At 37.4% G+C, this 15,278-nt stretch overlaps 1 protein-coding gene across 3 annotated transcripts; it reads right to left on the reverse strand.

Moving 5' to 3' along the window:
• Window positions 1–825: 825 nt before the first annotated feature.
• Window positions 826–14,080, reverse strand: LOC144449939 (acidic leucine-rich nuclear phosphoprotein 32 family member A-like). Of its 3 annotated transcripts, none has more exons than XM_078140492.1 (7): window positions 13,776–14,080; window positions 7,705–7,851; window positions 6,845–6,964; window positions 5,590–5,767; window positions 3,746–4,056; window positions 2,987–3,059; window positions 826–1,795 (listed from the first exon to the last, which is right to left on the reverse strand). In XM_078140492.1, the coding sequence occupies exons 2-7, from the start codon at window positions 7,762–7,764 to the stop codon at window positions 1,713–1,715; spliced, it is 825 nt and encodes a 274-aa protein (XP_077996618.1). In that variant the 5' UTR covers window positions 7,765–7,851; window positions 13,776–14,080; the 3' UTR covers window positions 826–1,712. The 3 variants fall into 3 exon arrangements, with proteins under 3 accessions (XP_077996618.1, XP_077996617.1, XP_077996615.1); XM_078140491.1 differs by lacking the exon at window positions 13,776–14,080 and adding an exon at window positions 12,907–13,053 and having other exon boundaries at window positions 3,746–3,999; XM_078140489.1 differs by lacking the exon at window positions 13,776–14,080 and adding an exon at window positions 12,907–13,053.
• Window positions 14,081–15,278: the final 1,198 nt, after the last annotated feature.

The following is a 15,278-nucleotide window of genomic DNA, read 5'->3' on the forward strand; positions in this document are numbered from 1 at the left end:
TGGTAGCCCCATGACAAGAATTGGTAGTCTGTGGGTATGGGACTATGGTAGCCCCATGACAAGAATTGGTAGTCTGTGGGCATGGGACTATGGTAGCCCCATGACAAGAATTGGTAGTCTGTGGGCATGGGACTATGGTAGCCCCATGACAAGAATTGGTAGTCTGTGGGCACGGGACTATGGTAGTCCAATGACAAGAATTGGTAGTCTTTGGACATGGGACTATGGTAGCCCCATGACAAGAATTGGTAGTCTGTGGGCACGGGACTATGGTAGTCCAATGACAAGAATTGGTAGTCTTTGGACACAGGACTATGGTAGCCCCATGACAAAAATTGGTAGTCTGTGGGCACGGGACTATGGTAGTCCAATGACAAGAATTGGTAGTCTGTGGAGATGGGACTATGGTAGTCCCATGACAAGAATTGGTAGTCTGTGGAGATGGGACTATGGTAGTCCAATGACAAGAATTGGTAGTCTGTGGGCATGGGACTATGGTAGCCCCATGACAAGAATTGGTAGTCTGTGGGTATGGGACTATGGTAGCCCCATGACAAGAATTGGTAGTCTGTGGACACGGGACTATGGTAGCCCCATGACAAGAATTGGTAGTCTTTGGACACAGGACTATTGTTAATTTCAAGCACTGAAAATGTTATGTGACCATTTTGCATTGAACAATTTCCCACCTAGGCACCAAAAGTAATGTCCCCACCATAAACCAAGGGAATCAGCACTGTAGTTTTTGATCTAAGTTGTTAATACAGACAGACATTTTATCACACCTAAAAAAAAAAACGCATGAGATTTTCTAGAAATAGGTTTATTTTTTTTTGACTAAAGGGTTCCAATAAACTCTGAACCATCAAAAAATGGTTTGAAAATCGGACATAATTCCATATGAACTTGCAAAACCCCAAGTAATTTCACTTAATACATATGTAACAACCTAACTTGGGTTTCAGTGAAGCAGACTGCCATATATGGTACTGTAACTTCCTTTTATGGCTAATAGAATTTATCAGGTAACAATATATGGAAACAATATTAGCATAATATCATATATGGACAACACATTAGCATAATTCCACATTTACCATATATGGATACAATATTAGCATAATTCCCATATATCTACTGTATATGGATACAACATTAGCATAATTTCCATATATGGATACAATATTAGCATAATTTCCATATATAGAGCAAAATCTTTTTTTGACAATTCAGAGAAATATGTACTGGCTGCACTCAAATTGAGGAATTTTCTAAAAACAGAAAAAAATTGAGAAAATGTTGATATCGTGACAAGCAGGCTCATTTTTTTTGTTTTCTTGAAAAAATTCAACAGTTATTCTCCTGTATGGGAAAAACTCAGAGCATCAAACTATACTATACTGTACTGTTCCAACTTACAAAAAGTCCTTTCCGTGTATCTTCGTATGATATAGAAGCATATTTGTATTGCGTCCAATAAAACAACTCATTGTCCCCCTCCCACAAATCGTAGCTACGAAAATACAGCTCAACAATTTTTTTTTTTTACATGATAGTGAACAAAATCCCTATTATCCTATATGTATTCATTCTAGTAGAGTAATAATCTCCAGGTAAAATCAGTCACTATTGTACAAATAGGAAAAAAATTTTCACATTTCGTCAAAAAAAAGTTCAAAAAAACAAAATCTGCAAAATTTGTACTGGTTATTCTAATCATCTTCATCACTACCCCCCTCGTCATCTGGATCTCGTTTCCTTTTCTGTCCTCTGGGTGTGTCCTCATCGTCTTCGTCTGTAATAATTTACAGTAAGACTCAGAATTAGAGAGATTACTTTTAGCAGTATTACATTCAATAGGGAACTTGCAATCCAGACTGAGCATGCTCAGACGCAAAGATGGGATTATCTGTGGTTATTGTATTACCTAATCTGGAGTTACCGATAAAATAAACCTCCCACAATGGTCAGGGTGACTATGAATTGATCATTTGTGGTTACAAACAATGTAACAATATTGTTCATAATACTAATGGATTAGTATTTATTATCACATTTCCCATGATGCAACATTCAACATGGCAGGTTTGCAAGTTCCCCATAAATATCAATCTTGCCTCTAACATATTTGTGAATTGAAACTCTCAGGGTAGCTTATAGGCTGATTCAAGTGTCTCTTCAGAGAGAAAGAGCCAGCTGAAATATATTCACCAGTGTTGCAGCCAGCTTTTTGAATGAGTTGGACAGTGTCCCAAGACTTTCCTTTTTCTGGGTCATCATAAACTTTTTTGGGACATTATCGAAAAAAGTGCCAATGGCGTTGCAGCACAACTGTACAGTCTTTAAAAATATTTACTCACATGCTGATCCATGCTAGATATTTGCTGTATGATTATGCAGTTGCCCATCCAACCCTGTTGTTATCTATGCAATATATACGATCTTTGGCTGTTGCTATAGGCGTGGTCATGTTGCTAAGCATATTTGCATACAATTTTAGTGTGGGTCATCTATGACCCGTCACTTCCAAAATTGTGGGTAAGATCCAAAAAATGTGTCAAATGACCCCAAAACCCCTCTGGCTGCAACACTGATTCACTGTCTTCAAACTTTATTGTCTAGCTGCGTGGATGGAATTAACTACAGTACAGTATTTACATTTACGCATACACATCCTACATACAGACTTGTGGTTTACCCATGTGTGCTCCAAATGACATTTCACATCATCACAACATTATTCCCACAGTTGTTACAAGTCTGTTCTTTTAGTTGTCCGAGCATATATTTAGTTTTTGGCATCAGGCCAAGTCTATTTACCATAGTAGTGTGGCAATCTATTTTTAGATATATTTAGTTCTTGGCATCAGGCCAAGTCTATTTACCATAGTAGTGTGGCAATCTATTTTTAGATATATTTAGTTTTTGGCATCAGGCCAAGTCTATTTACCATAGTAGTGTGGCAATTTAATTTTAGATATCTTACCTGAATCTTCTTCAACTTCTTCGTCTGAAACTTCACCATCTGGATTAAAGTCATCTTCTTCTTCCTGGTCCTCCTATAAATATACAAAGTACAAATAAAAGAAATCTAAATTAAAGTTTTCAAAGACCAACTTTTATACTCAATACATACATTTGTATAACTTTACACTAAATAGGTGACAAATTTACAAAACTAAAAGGCCATTCAAGACTGCAAACAGGAAATTGAGAATACAGTACAATCAACCTATTGCTACACAACCACCTGTACATTACAGTAACCCCCCCAAATCAAGAATTGGTAGTCTGTGGACATAAGACTACAGAGGGCGCCCTACTGTACCCATAAAACACACACAAAGGTTCACTCAGTCAACACTCTTGCTCACTGTATCCACAAAGCTGTGAAGTACTTCCATATATGGGTTATTTTTACCAGATTTATTATTCACTTTGGTGATGTTTTATTTTTAGTATAATTTTATTGCTGCTATATGACCAAATATGGTGTCCAAGGTACACACATGCCCAAATATGGTACCAAATGTTCTGTATAGGCCCAAATATGGTGACACAAGGTAATGTATATTCTCAAATATGGTAACATAAGGTAGCGTATATGCCCAAATATGGTAACACAAAATACAGTTTATGCCCAAATACGGTAACCCAAGGTCCCTTGAATGCCCAAATATGGTAACAAAGTTAGTGTATATTCCCATATATGGAAGTGCAGCACAATTATATCACTCTCACTAACCGGAAGTTCTTTTGTCAGGTATGCCAAACCCACATCAGAACCACTTTCATCATCGTCACTTCCTTCGTCATCATCATCGTCGTCGTCATCATCGTCACTCTCGTCATCGCTAACGCCCTCTTCATTCACTTCTACATCATCGTCATCATCGTCGTCATCTGAATCATCATCTGAATCTCCCTCGTCAACAACGACATCACTGCCGCCGTCTTCGTCATCATCTTCGTCATCGTTACCCGAGCCACTGTCTTCACCTGTAAAACATCCATAGACAGGTAAGCCATCCTGATACCTCAAGTCAGCCAACGAACCTTAAAATGATACAAAATAATGGCCATTTTCAGCCTGCGTCTACGGAAACAGACACAGCACACTACGAGATATTGTTAGCAAAGTCTCACACAAGCTTAGGTCAAAGAATAGCTCGCCATTACAGCCTGTGTCTCCGCAACAGACACAGCATACTACGAGATACTGTTAGCAAAGTTTCACACAAGTTAAGTTTTCAGCCTGTAGCTATGGAAACAGACACAGCACTCTATGAGATATTGTTAGCAAAGTCTCACACAAGCTTAGGTCAAAGAATAGCTCGCCATTGTCAGCCTGCGTCAACAGAAACAGACACAGCACACTACAAGATATTGTTAGCAAGGTCACACTCAGTTCAAAGTTCAAAGTGCAAACTGTAGCTGTAATGTTCATTAACCTATTAGTAAGGGCAGGTCATGCAACACACAAGCTAAACTTCAAAGATCGCAAAAATGAACTGATGGTGCACACAGCAATATACTACCATGTGTTCATTCCAAATCACACACAAGCCAAGTCCAACAATATGAATAGGGAACTTGCAAACCCACCATGTTGAATGTTGCATCATGGGAAATATAATAAATACTAATCAAATAGTATTGTAAACAATAATGTTATTGTCTGTAACCACAAATAATCAATTCATAGGCACCCTGACCATTGTGGGAGGTTTATTTTATCAGTAGCTTCAGATTAGGTATTATGGTAGGTAATCACAGAAAATCCCATAGTCCTTTGCGTCTGAGCATGCTCAGTCTGGATTGCAAGTTCCCTACTCAATGTACACTGCAGGGTTTACTACAGATATCATTAGAGGGTCAGTTCATAGCGCACAGAAAGCACGCGTTCATTGCAATAATAAGAGAAGGCATAGTGAAGTCATTATAGAAATGTGTCATCAGAAGGCAGTTCACAGCAAACACAAACTAAAGTTGGTTGACATCAACTGATACATTCAAGTCCAGCTTACTGTCTATGAATTACCAAATCAGTCCAGGATGTACATCACAAGTTTTTGTAAATGGACTGATGCAGTAAAGTCGCAGTCAAGATGCAGTAAAGTCAGTGAAGTCACAGTAAAGTTATAGTGATGATGTAGTAAAGATGCACAGTAAAGTCGCAGTAAAGTCAGTGAAGTCGCAGTAGTCAGTGAAGTCGCAGTAAAGTCAGTCAAGTCACAATGAGTCAGTGAAGATGCATTTAAGTCGCAGTGAAGACAAAGTAAAGTCAGTCAAGTCGCAGTAAAGTTGCAATGAAGTCACAGTGAAGACGCTGTAGTCACAATGAAGTCAGTGAAGACGCAGTAAAGTCGCAGTGAAATCAAAGTAAAGTCGTAGTAAAGTCAGTGTAGAGGCAGTAAATTCATTGCCTATACAATAGATCAATCAGATTAAAATCTGATGTGGTGAGTGGCTAGATGTCTTTATTGAACAAATACAAACAAATAACAAACAAACAAACAAAACAGAAAGGCACAAAGAAACAAGAAACCGAGAAGTCAGCGTCAAAACTTTAACACCCGCAATACCTACCCTCATCATCATCTTCGTCTCCACTGGATTCTGATTCAACTGCTTCTCTGTCATTTCTGTCGTACCCGTCCAAATATTTTAGATTTGGTACCAGATTAAACACAAAATCTCTGTAATTATCTGCATTGGTCACTTCACAATTGAATAGGTCAAGACTCTTCAAATTCGAGAATTTTGACTGAAAAGAAAAAATAAATACAATATGAATATATACTTGACTAGATAAAATATCTACATTTGGTTTAGAGAGAGTGTGTGTCATGTAATGTGTGTGAGAGAGAGAGAGAGAGAGAGAGAGAGAGAGAGAGAGAGAGAGAGAGAGAGAGAGAGAGAGAGAGAGAGAGAGAGAGAGAGAGAGGGAGAGAGAGAGAGAGAGAGAGGGGGAGAGAAAAAAAATCGAGAGGGGGGGGGAGAGAAGAGAAGAGAGACAGAGGGGGAGAGGAGAAGAGAAGAGAGAGGAAAATAGAGAAACAGAAATGTGAGAAACAGTTAAAGAGAGCAATAGAGAAAGATTGAGACATTGTAAGAGAAATGCAGACATATATATTTACAGAAAGATCTAGACCAAGCAAAAAGATAAACAAGTCAGAATACCAGACTGACAGAACAAGGGAAAGAAAGCATTATTACTAAAGGATGATTGCACAATGTTGCACAAGCTCAACAGATGAACATTTAGGGCAAAACCTCTCCTCTTGAATGAACGTTCACAAGTGTGACATCAACCGTTCATATATGATGTAAACTATGATGAAAACTATAGCAGTCACACGCCTAACAGGTAAAAACTTGATTGTAAATGCATGAAAGTACTACCAGAAACCCAGCACCCTTCATGTGTCTCACATTAGAAGTCAATTTTCATCAACATCTCAATTGTACATACAAAAGCTGAAGGGGTGAAAGTTTTCCATCGAAATTTGGGAAGAAGTATGAAAGAATTGCAATAAATGAGGAACGAAAAGTGACACGTCTAGGAATTGAACCCAAGTCTCCTAAACACTAGTCAGAGTGCTCTAACCAGCTGAGCTAACATGTCAACTGGTAGACAATGTGATTTATCCTAATGTGTACCTTCTTTCCTCAAGGCAGTACAGAAAGAAGGTACACATCAGGATAAACTCATGTTATCTACCAGTTGGCATGTTAGCTCAGTTGGTTAGCGCACTCTGACTAGTGTTTAGGGGATGTGGGTTCAATTCCTACACCGTACACGTGTCACTTTTCTTTCCTTCCAGTATGTTTGACGACTTACCAGTGGTTCAAGTGTGTCCAAATCTTTTATTTTGTTACCACTCAAATTAAGATGTGTAAGTTTTGGACTACCTAAAAGTGGACTTAGACCGGTTGATATTCTATTGTCACTCAACTCAAGCTGTAAGACAAAAAATAACAAAAAACATTACAATCTGTGCACAAATATGCCTAGTCTGGATGTCAATGTAGTCTTTAACTAAAACTTCGCATATGTAAGGGGAGGGGGATGGGGCTTCGAACATTGACAAAATTCAACCCGTAATCAAAACATGCTAAACAATCAGGCGCTATATACCATCCATATGTAAACACCAGACTAGTTCTGTGCTAACACTAGACTGGTACTAACACCTCACCAGTATGTGTTAGCAGCTGGAAGGGTTAATGTCTGTACCAGTCCTATGTTAACACCAGACTAGCTCAGTTCTGACACTAACAGGACAGTCTCAGCAGCAGGTTTTCTATGCGTTAGTGTTTATATGTGTTAGCAACTGGAAGAGTTAATGTCTACACCAGTCCTATGTTAACACCAGACTAGCTCAGTGCTAGCACTAGGCTGGCACTAACACCTCACCAGTATGTGTTAGCAACTGGAAGGGTTAATACCTGTACCAGTCCTATGTTAACACCAGACTAGTTCTGGGCTGACACTAGGCTGGCACTAACACCTCACCAGTATGTGTTAGCAACTGGAAGGGTTCACGCCTGCACCAGTTCTATGTTAACACCAGACTAGCACAGTGCTAACACTAACAGGACAGCGTTAGCATCATGTTTTCTATGTAGTGGGGAGAACACACTGACTATGAAAGGAAAAAGTTAATTTCAATCGCTGACTTGACAGTGAATAAAACTTACCTTCCTAAGACTTGGTAATTTTGGAAAACCTTTTAAACTTGTAAGACCAACATTTATCATACTCAGTGATTCTAAATTAATAAATTCATCGGTCAATCCTTCAATTGTGCCCGTACTCCTACAATTATCAAGATTTAGGTCCAGTACCTAGAATTATAAAAAAAAGAAATATGTTATGAAAAACCTGCTAATTCACTACACTGACAATTGTCATGATATAGGTCTGGTACCTGTAATGATCAAAAAAGATAAAATTATCATCGTTTTTATAAAGGGTGGTAAGTGGGTAAAATATACCTGAGTTCCACTGTCATTTTACCAGGGTTCCCTGTCAGTGTTTTTATGGGTGAAACACTGGCATTTTAAACCCTTTCTCCCTCTCTATTACAAACTTACCACCCTTAACAAAAACACTAGTTATGACAAACAATCTACTACAGATTCAAATCTACAAGGCCTGAAAGGTTCAATCATCAACTTGTCCAAGACTGGCGACACATTTTTTTTTGTCACTGTCCTCTCGTAAAACTCACTGATCCATGAAAAATATACATTATTATATTCCTTTCTGTAATTCTATAATTTATTGTCAGTATGTGTTTGACAAGTGGTTTGAGCAGTGACTGGGTTTTTATTTTTGTTTGCCCTTACTAAACTAGCCATCTCCAGGCTACCACATTTTCCAGGCAATGATTCTCTCCTGATTTATCAATTTGTATATTTAGTAACCATGGTTACCCCAGATTGCTTTCACAAGCAGACTCTTGCAATTGCAGTTCTGTGTTTTGCAGTTCAGGTTTCAGAACATTGAATTTGAGAAAACATGAAGGGACTTGGCATCCTTGTTCAGAGAGAGAAAATCACGCCAGAACAAACTTCGCTTACTGACCTTGTGCTATCATCCCTTTCATGTCACAACAATTGATAATGAAACCACAAAATCCATTACAATGTGATATTATCAACTCCATACATTTCAATCTAGTCACACAGAATTACTTAGTTGATACAAATTATTGATATTTCATCTCTTCTCAGATAAGTTTTGAAACACTATGGTAATAAATATACATACTTTTTTTCAATTTCCTGCTACTAGGCCATACTGCTAATATTTCAGTTTCCCCACAACATGACTTCACTCCCCAAATACACATCTGCCATATCAGGGATAAAAATTAACTCTTTCTTTGGCAAACCTAGTGGACTACAACTTTCAGAAAGTGGTAGTCCAAGGATGGTGACATGTAGTCCCATATTCCTGAACTGAAACAGATTTCCTCTATTGGAAATATGTGTATTATTAAAATACTTTCATGTCCATAAATTTTCCATCTTCATCGCATGATCAGTGGTAGCCAGAGTGGGCTACCAGCTGCAAATTATGGTAGCCACATGACAAGAATTGGTAGTCTGTAGACATGAGACTGTTAATTTTGAGCCCTGCATATAAACCAAGATGTACAACCTGCCTAACTGTGCTCATTCATTAATATTCATGATATGCTAATTACCCTATTTGCCTAACTCTACACTACACCCACTGAGAACGGAAACCATACATTCTACATGTAGCCTACAGCCAAATCAAAAACCACCTTATGTTCAGAGGCAGACAACAAAATGACAACACTTGAAATGTCTCCAGGTCTAAAATGACACGCCACAACTAGAGAAATATGTTCACTGTATGTGTCCGAGTCCATCACAATAAACTGAGCTGATAAAAGTGCACTTGTCAACAAAACTCAATCGACTCCACTTCTTACATAAAATCAGAAAAAAAGCAATAATTTTTCTAGCACTATAAATCTCAATTCTCTTTTCAGATCATATTAAAAATCTTATGTATTATTAAGTCAGTTATACAAATCAATGAGGTCTTAATGTTTATTTGACAAGTGAAAACAGAATGTTGTAAAAAAATAGTTATTTTTGAATTTTGAAAATTATATATATTTTTGATCAATCATGGTGACATACAAATTACTATCACTACACCATGACAACAAATTTTGAGTAACTGCATACAACTGAAATATTACTATTATATTAGATATTATTTGGCATTATAATAATAAACAAATAATTGTGAATTCAAATTGGACATTTGCTTTGAGCATTCTATTGCATCATTTCAAATATTTCATCCGACAATCACATTTCTACAATAACTATACGAGATTTACCAAGATCAGTGCCAAATCATTACATAGTATAAATAAGATACAAGCTAGGGAGTCTAATGCTACTCCCATCCCTATCTAAACTCTAACCGTGACTCCCTAGCTTGAGTACAAATATATATAATTGTGCCATCCAGTGTGCCCTCTAATGATAGCCAAATTTTGTTGCTGTGAGTCAAAATGATAAAAAATTGCATTTCTTGTGAGTCACCACATAGTAAGAGATAGAGGAACACCAATTTTTGGTGCGTCACTAGAAATTGTGTGTTCAAGGCACATCAAATTAACTCGGAGGTGCCGGCACATTGGTGCCATCAGTCCACTGCTCTAGAGTCCTCCAAACTATGCTTAAACGGGCATGTTTCCATCCCAGGTCTTTCTACCAGAGGGTATTTGTAAGGTAAAAAACTACAAATTGAGGAAAACAAGATCAAGTCTTTCTACCAGAGGGGATATTTGTAATGTTTAAAAGGGAAAACCTACAAATTGGGGAAACAGGATCAACTCTTTCTACGGGGGTGGGGTATTTGTAATGTTTGTAAACAATAAACTACAAGTTGGGGAAATACATGATAATTACACATACAAAAACACTTGACTTGATAACCTGTAGATACGAGGCTCCATTGATACAAATTAGTAAGGCCTAATAAAAATATGTGTGTGGTTCCGATTACACTCAATTTTAAAATAGGTGGGGTAGGTAGATTTTTAATTTAATTTAATTATATATTTTTTACATATGTGAGTGTCTAGTTCAGGTAGTTATGTTTTCCATTGTTTTCCATATGGTCTCTGTGTTATTGGTTTCTTCCCATCAGACGTACAGCAATTACAGATTAGAAGAACAGTTTTATATTGTCTTTTTAAGTTGATGTCAGTTTCAACATCCACTACATCTGGCGAGGCGTCACAATTTTGTTTGAATATGTAAAGAAAGTTTAGGGTCGGCAGTGAAAAAATAGGCGGGGGTTGGGTAACCGGAACCAAACAACTTTTTTTAAGCCAAAGCTGGCGACTTGGAAATGAACACTTAAAACTTTAATGACAATTTCAAAAGAAGTGTAGAACTAGCTAAAAAAAAACGTTCCTTTTTCCCAAATAAAATTTCAAAACAAACAACATCTTTCAAAACAATGAGAATGCATGAGATTTAGAACCGTTGCTGGTTATCCTGTACTGTTACCACGGCAACTGTACCTCCCAGAGTTCAAACAGTACTTTCATACACACATAATGACATTGTTTACAATATTGTTCACACTTCTGGGTCACTTTCTACACTTGGATAATCTATAAAGACATTTGTCAAGATGCAAATTCTGCATCTCTCTTCATCATTTGAGGTGATTGATTTGACCTTTGACACCACAAAAATATAGATTTTCATAAAGTATGTCATAAAAACACTTCCTCATTAATAACATAAATAATAAATAAATATGTGCATACATGCAAAAAATAGTGACGCCTTTGTTTATGTAAATAGTTGACTGAAGCCCCTAACCTTATTATTAACATTGCTCACTTGCCAGCTAACAGATTCTGACAATGAGAGTAACTTGTCAAACATGAAGGGCAGACAACATCAACAAATATTTACATATACCATATATGCAGTAAGTGAGGACTTCCAATAACATTTTTTCATCAACAAGAATAGATAGAAATGATATATAAACGTGGAAACACACCTTGCAGTAATTTTACTTCTTTATTTCATCACTTTTTCGTTCGTTCTTTCCCATCATTTTGAAAGGTCGGAATGTATAGAGCGCCCTCCCACGGTTTTAATTTGCAACGTGTTATTTGAAAAACATCAGAAAATTCGACTTCTACAAGCATTCAGGCGATTAGAAGACTAAATACGCCAGTTATGAATAACTAAGATACGATCTGGTTATTTCTTACACAGGCGCGGTATCCTGTTGTGCTCCGACGAGCCGATTTTCAGCCCCGATGCCGTAAACGTGGGGCCACATTGCCAGCTAAGCTATTGTATGGCATAAGAGAAACCAAGATGGCGGAAACCGCTTGCAAAGGCAGACGTCAAAGGCCTTCGAGAAAAATACAACTCCCTAAACAACATAAACAGTTCCATGACTGGGATTATTTTCTATCCACAAGATCTGGTGAGAAAATAATTTTGGCAAGGTATCGTTACGCTCAAAGTAGGGAGAAAAGAGATATACGTCATCCAGTCTACATATATACAGAATATACCCTGGGATAGCACAGAAGTTAACTATTACGTTAGCGATATACGCTCACTCACAGATTTTAGGCAAAACACATTAAATTCATGCAAAACATGCGAGAAAGGGCGTCAATACACCTGTCAGACGAAAAAATGAAATAATAAACTTCAGTTCGTGGCCAAATCGTTCCGGAAAGCCACGAACGGAGAATTCAAAAATTCAGCGGGACTCGTAATACAACTTCCATATTTTCGAACGGGAAACATGTGATCCATATCCCAACGCCGTACATCAATTTCACAATTCTAATACATTTTTGGAAAATATCGTGAAATAAATATGAGGTCAAGAATCACATACTATGTGTTTTTAAAAACGTTTTTCCAATTTTTGAATGACCACACACACTATTTGAAGGGCGTATGTGGTGCGAACTTTCAAAATACAACGTAACGTCACTCCGGCCGCCGAGCGCTCGACGGCTGCGACGCTTTGTGGAAATGAATACACACACATTAGACACCGTTAAATGAGACGGGCATACAATCAAAATATTATCATGGAGGCCTCAACATAACGATCTCAAAGACATAAAAACCATCAAAGCACGTGAAATATTAACGTGGAAGGTAATCGTGCAAAGAAAAATAAGTTATAGATAATTTGAGGGTCTCGAATATAACTTAGTGTTTTTGTACTGTTGCACCTTGAGCACATGGATGTTGTATGTACTCGTTCCTCCGTCTTAAAAAATACGACAAAATTCACAAGCAAGAGAAAAATAAACAATCAAAGCACACGTTGGCAATCTACCGCACCTGTTGGGGAGCCTTGCTCCGTTTCTCAAGTTCAACTCGTTTTTCCATTGCCTCTAAATCCTCCTCAGAATGGGAAGTGCGATGTGGAAGCTGCTCGTTGCAAAATTCCTTGCTGAGAACAGAGTCGAGGGGAAATAATACAAAGTTAGGCCGTCGACGCGCCAAGGCATTACTCCTTAGAGGGGTGGTCGTATTCACCAATTCTACACACCCCTTGTAACTTATGGTGACTGAAATCCACAACACCACGTGACCCGATGTAACAAACAGGTTATTACAGATTCAACCAATCACATAACAGACCAAATTACGGTTCAATAACACAGCCGAAGTAACACAAATTTGAGACATTTTAGCAAAGCTTATATCGATTTTTTTTTCAGAGACCCATTTCATCCAACGTCACAACTACTTTAGACAGCAAAGAATGCAAAATTATTTACATTACACAATATAATGCAATAATATTATATTTTAAAGTGTAAATACTCCAACCACCAGAAGTGTAACCTGCGTTAACACAGCAAATGAAAATGTTCCACGATTTTATAAAACAATGCAACCAACAAAATTTACAATCCCGAATTTTTATAGTACCGCGTTTAGCACTTTCAGTTATTATATACAAAAATATTTGTGAAGAATCTAACTGCCTTCATCTTAATGTACGAGCATCCGGGTACCTACATCTGTCGTTACTAGATCGTTGCAGGAGTGACAACTTAATTTGCATTAAGCCAACAATGAGATACCGATCACGTGACTTCCCGCCATTTTGGCTCTGACGAAATGAAATAAAATTCAAAGAAAATTCACAATTTTTGCCCGTGACACTAAAAATCGAGAATTAGAAAATTAAGAGTGTTTACCTCAGGTATTCTCTTTGCGTATCACATCATTTTCGTTTCGATTGGAGCCGCCGTCACGACGCCCGCCGAGTTCTTTTCTTTCCTGCTCACAACCGCACGGAATTTCCGATCGCAAATTTTCCTTGCGCGTTGCTTTTATTTTTAAATTTCTCATTTTGAGACCAAAATACCGTATTCCCGAAAGGTGCAGTTGAAATGGCGTCGGATCCGTTAAAAACAGTCCACTACTTGGGTGTGTCACTATCGACTCAACAACACCCCAACAATGAACAACATGGAAGCCGCGATATTCACACACTACATTGCTGCTCGAGTACATGTGCAATAATTTCAATTTGACCATACCCCCCTCTAACGAGAATTGAAGAGTTCGGAAAGTGTAGAGATTCATATGCAAAATGTACCGAAGAGCTGGTAGACCAAAAACTATCTAAATTTTGACTTCAAACTAACTTTCAAATACGCGAAAATAATTTGAAAATAATGTTTGCAATAAAGTAGATCGCAACATAGAAAGTTCGAGTAAATATTTGCAGAGAACAGCAAACGTACTTCGGTTATTTTACAGTCAAATTTGAGGGAAGTTGAACAAGTAAGACGAGATCTGCGATCAAGGTCTATTCATATAATTAACTGACATCTAGTGTGCCGCAAGGGGGCGTTATCTCCTCCGAGTAAAAGTCAGAAAGTATAATATTTATAACACACATGAAGTTGATTTTTTTCTCGCGATCCGACAACTTTGTACTTTCAACGTGTATAACTTGATAGTAATAATTTGCATAAATAATAACCGTGCAGAGCGTGAGCGAACAATATACACACTATTATTCAAATATACTCAATGACATTCTAAGTTGACGAATATGTTTATTATTTGTTTTCATTTGTTTGTCCATGTTTAGAATGCGCTTTTCTTGAAAATTCTCATAAATATTTCATTTTGAATTACAATTTTATTCAACTCCATTAGGCATTATATCCGGTTTCTTCTATATTTACTAGTGATTTTCTAGTATTTACACTTAAAATCCTTAATAGCAATGCGTGGTTTTATGGTTGTAAGTGAAGACAAAAACTTTAAGTCTGAGTTTCACAATGTTTTGCTTATCTGTTTATACATAGGCCTAATGAAAAAGTTGTGTGGTTCCGATTTCGCTCAATTTTAGAATAGGTGGGTTAGGGAGATTTTTTATTTTATTTTATAACATTTTTTCTGTGACTGCCTAGTTCAAATTTTCCATTGTTTTCCAAATGGTCTCTGTATTGTTTATTTCTTCCCATTAGATGTAATCCATAACACTTACAGATGGGAAGAACAGTTTTTTTTTTTTTTTTTTTTTTTTAAAGTTGATATCAGTTCCCGCATCCGCTATTTCTCGTGAGACTTCATAATTTTTGCGACTTTATTAATTTTTTTTCTCGAATACGTAAAAAAGGGCCAGGGTCGGCAGTGAAAAGCTGAGGTGGGGTCGGATAACCGGGACCTTAGCGTGATTAACT

Source organism: Glandiceps talaboti, chromosome 19, assembly GCF_964340395.1.
Source record: "Glandiceps talaboti chromosome 19, keGlaTala1.1, whole genome shotgun sequence".
NCBI lineage: Eukaryota > Metazoa > Hemichordata > Enteropneusta > Spengelidae > Glandiceps > Glandiceps talaboti.

What these genes read in the sequence shown, in the direction of transcription:
- LOC144449939 (XM_078140489.1), bottom strand. Translation starts at nt 12,954, where the DNA reads ATGGAAAAACGAGTTGAACTTGAGAAACGGAGCAAGGCTCCCCAACAG. An exon ending in TGGACACACTTGAACCACTG is followed by an intron (nt 5,768 to 6,844) that starts GTAAGTCGTCAA and finishes TTTTCTTTTCAG; the next exon opens with TCAAAATTCTCGAATTTGAA. An exon ending in AGACGAAGATGATGATGAGG is followed by an intron (nt 4,057 to 5,589) that starts GTAGGTATTGCG and finishes TATCATTTTAAG; the next exon opens with GTTCGTTGGCTGACTTGAGG.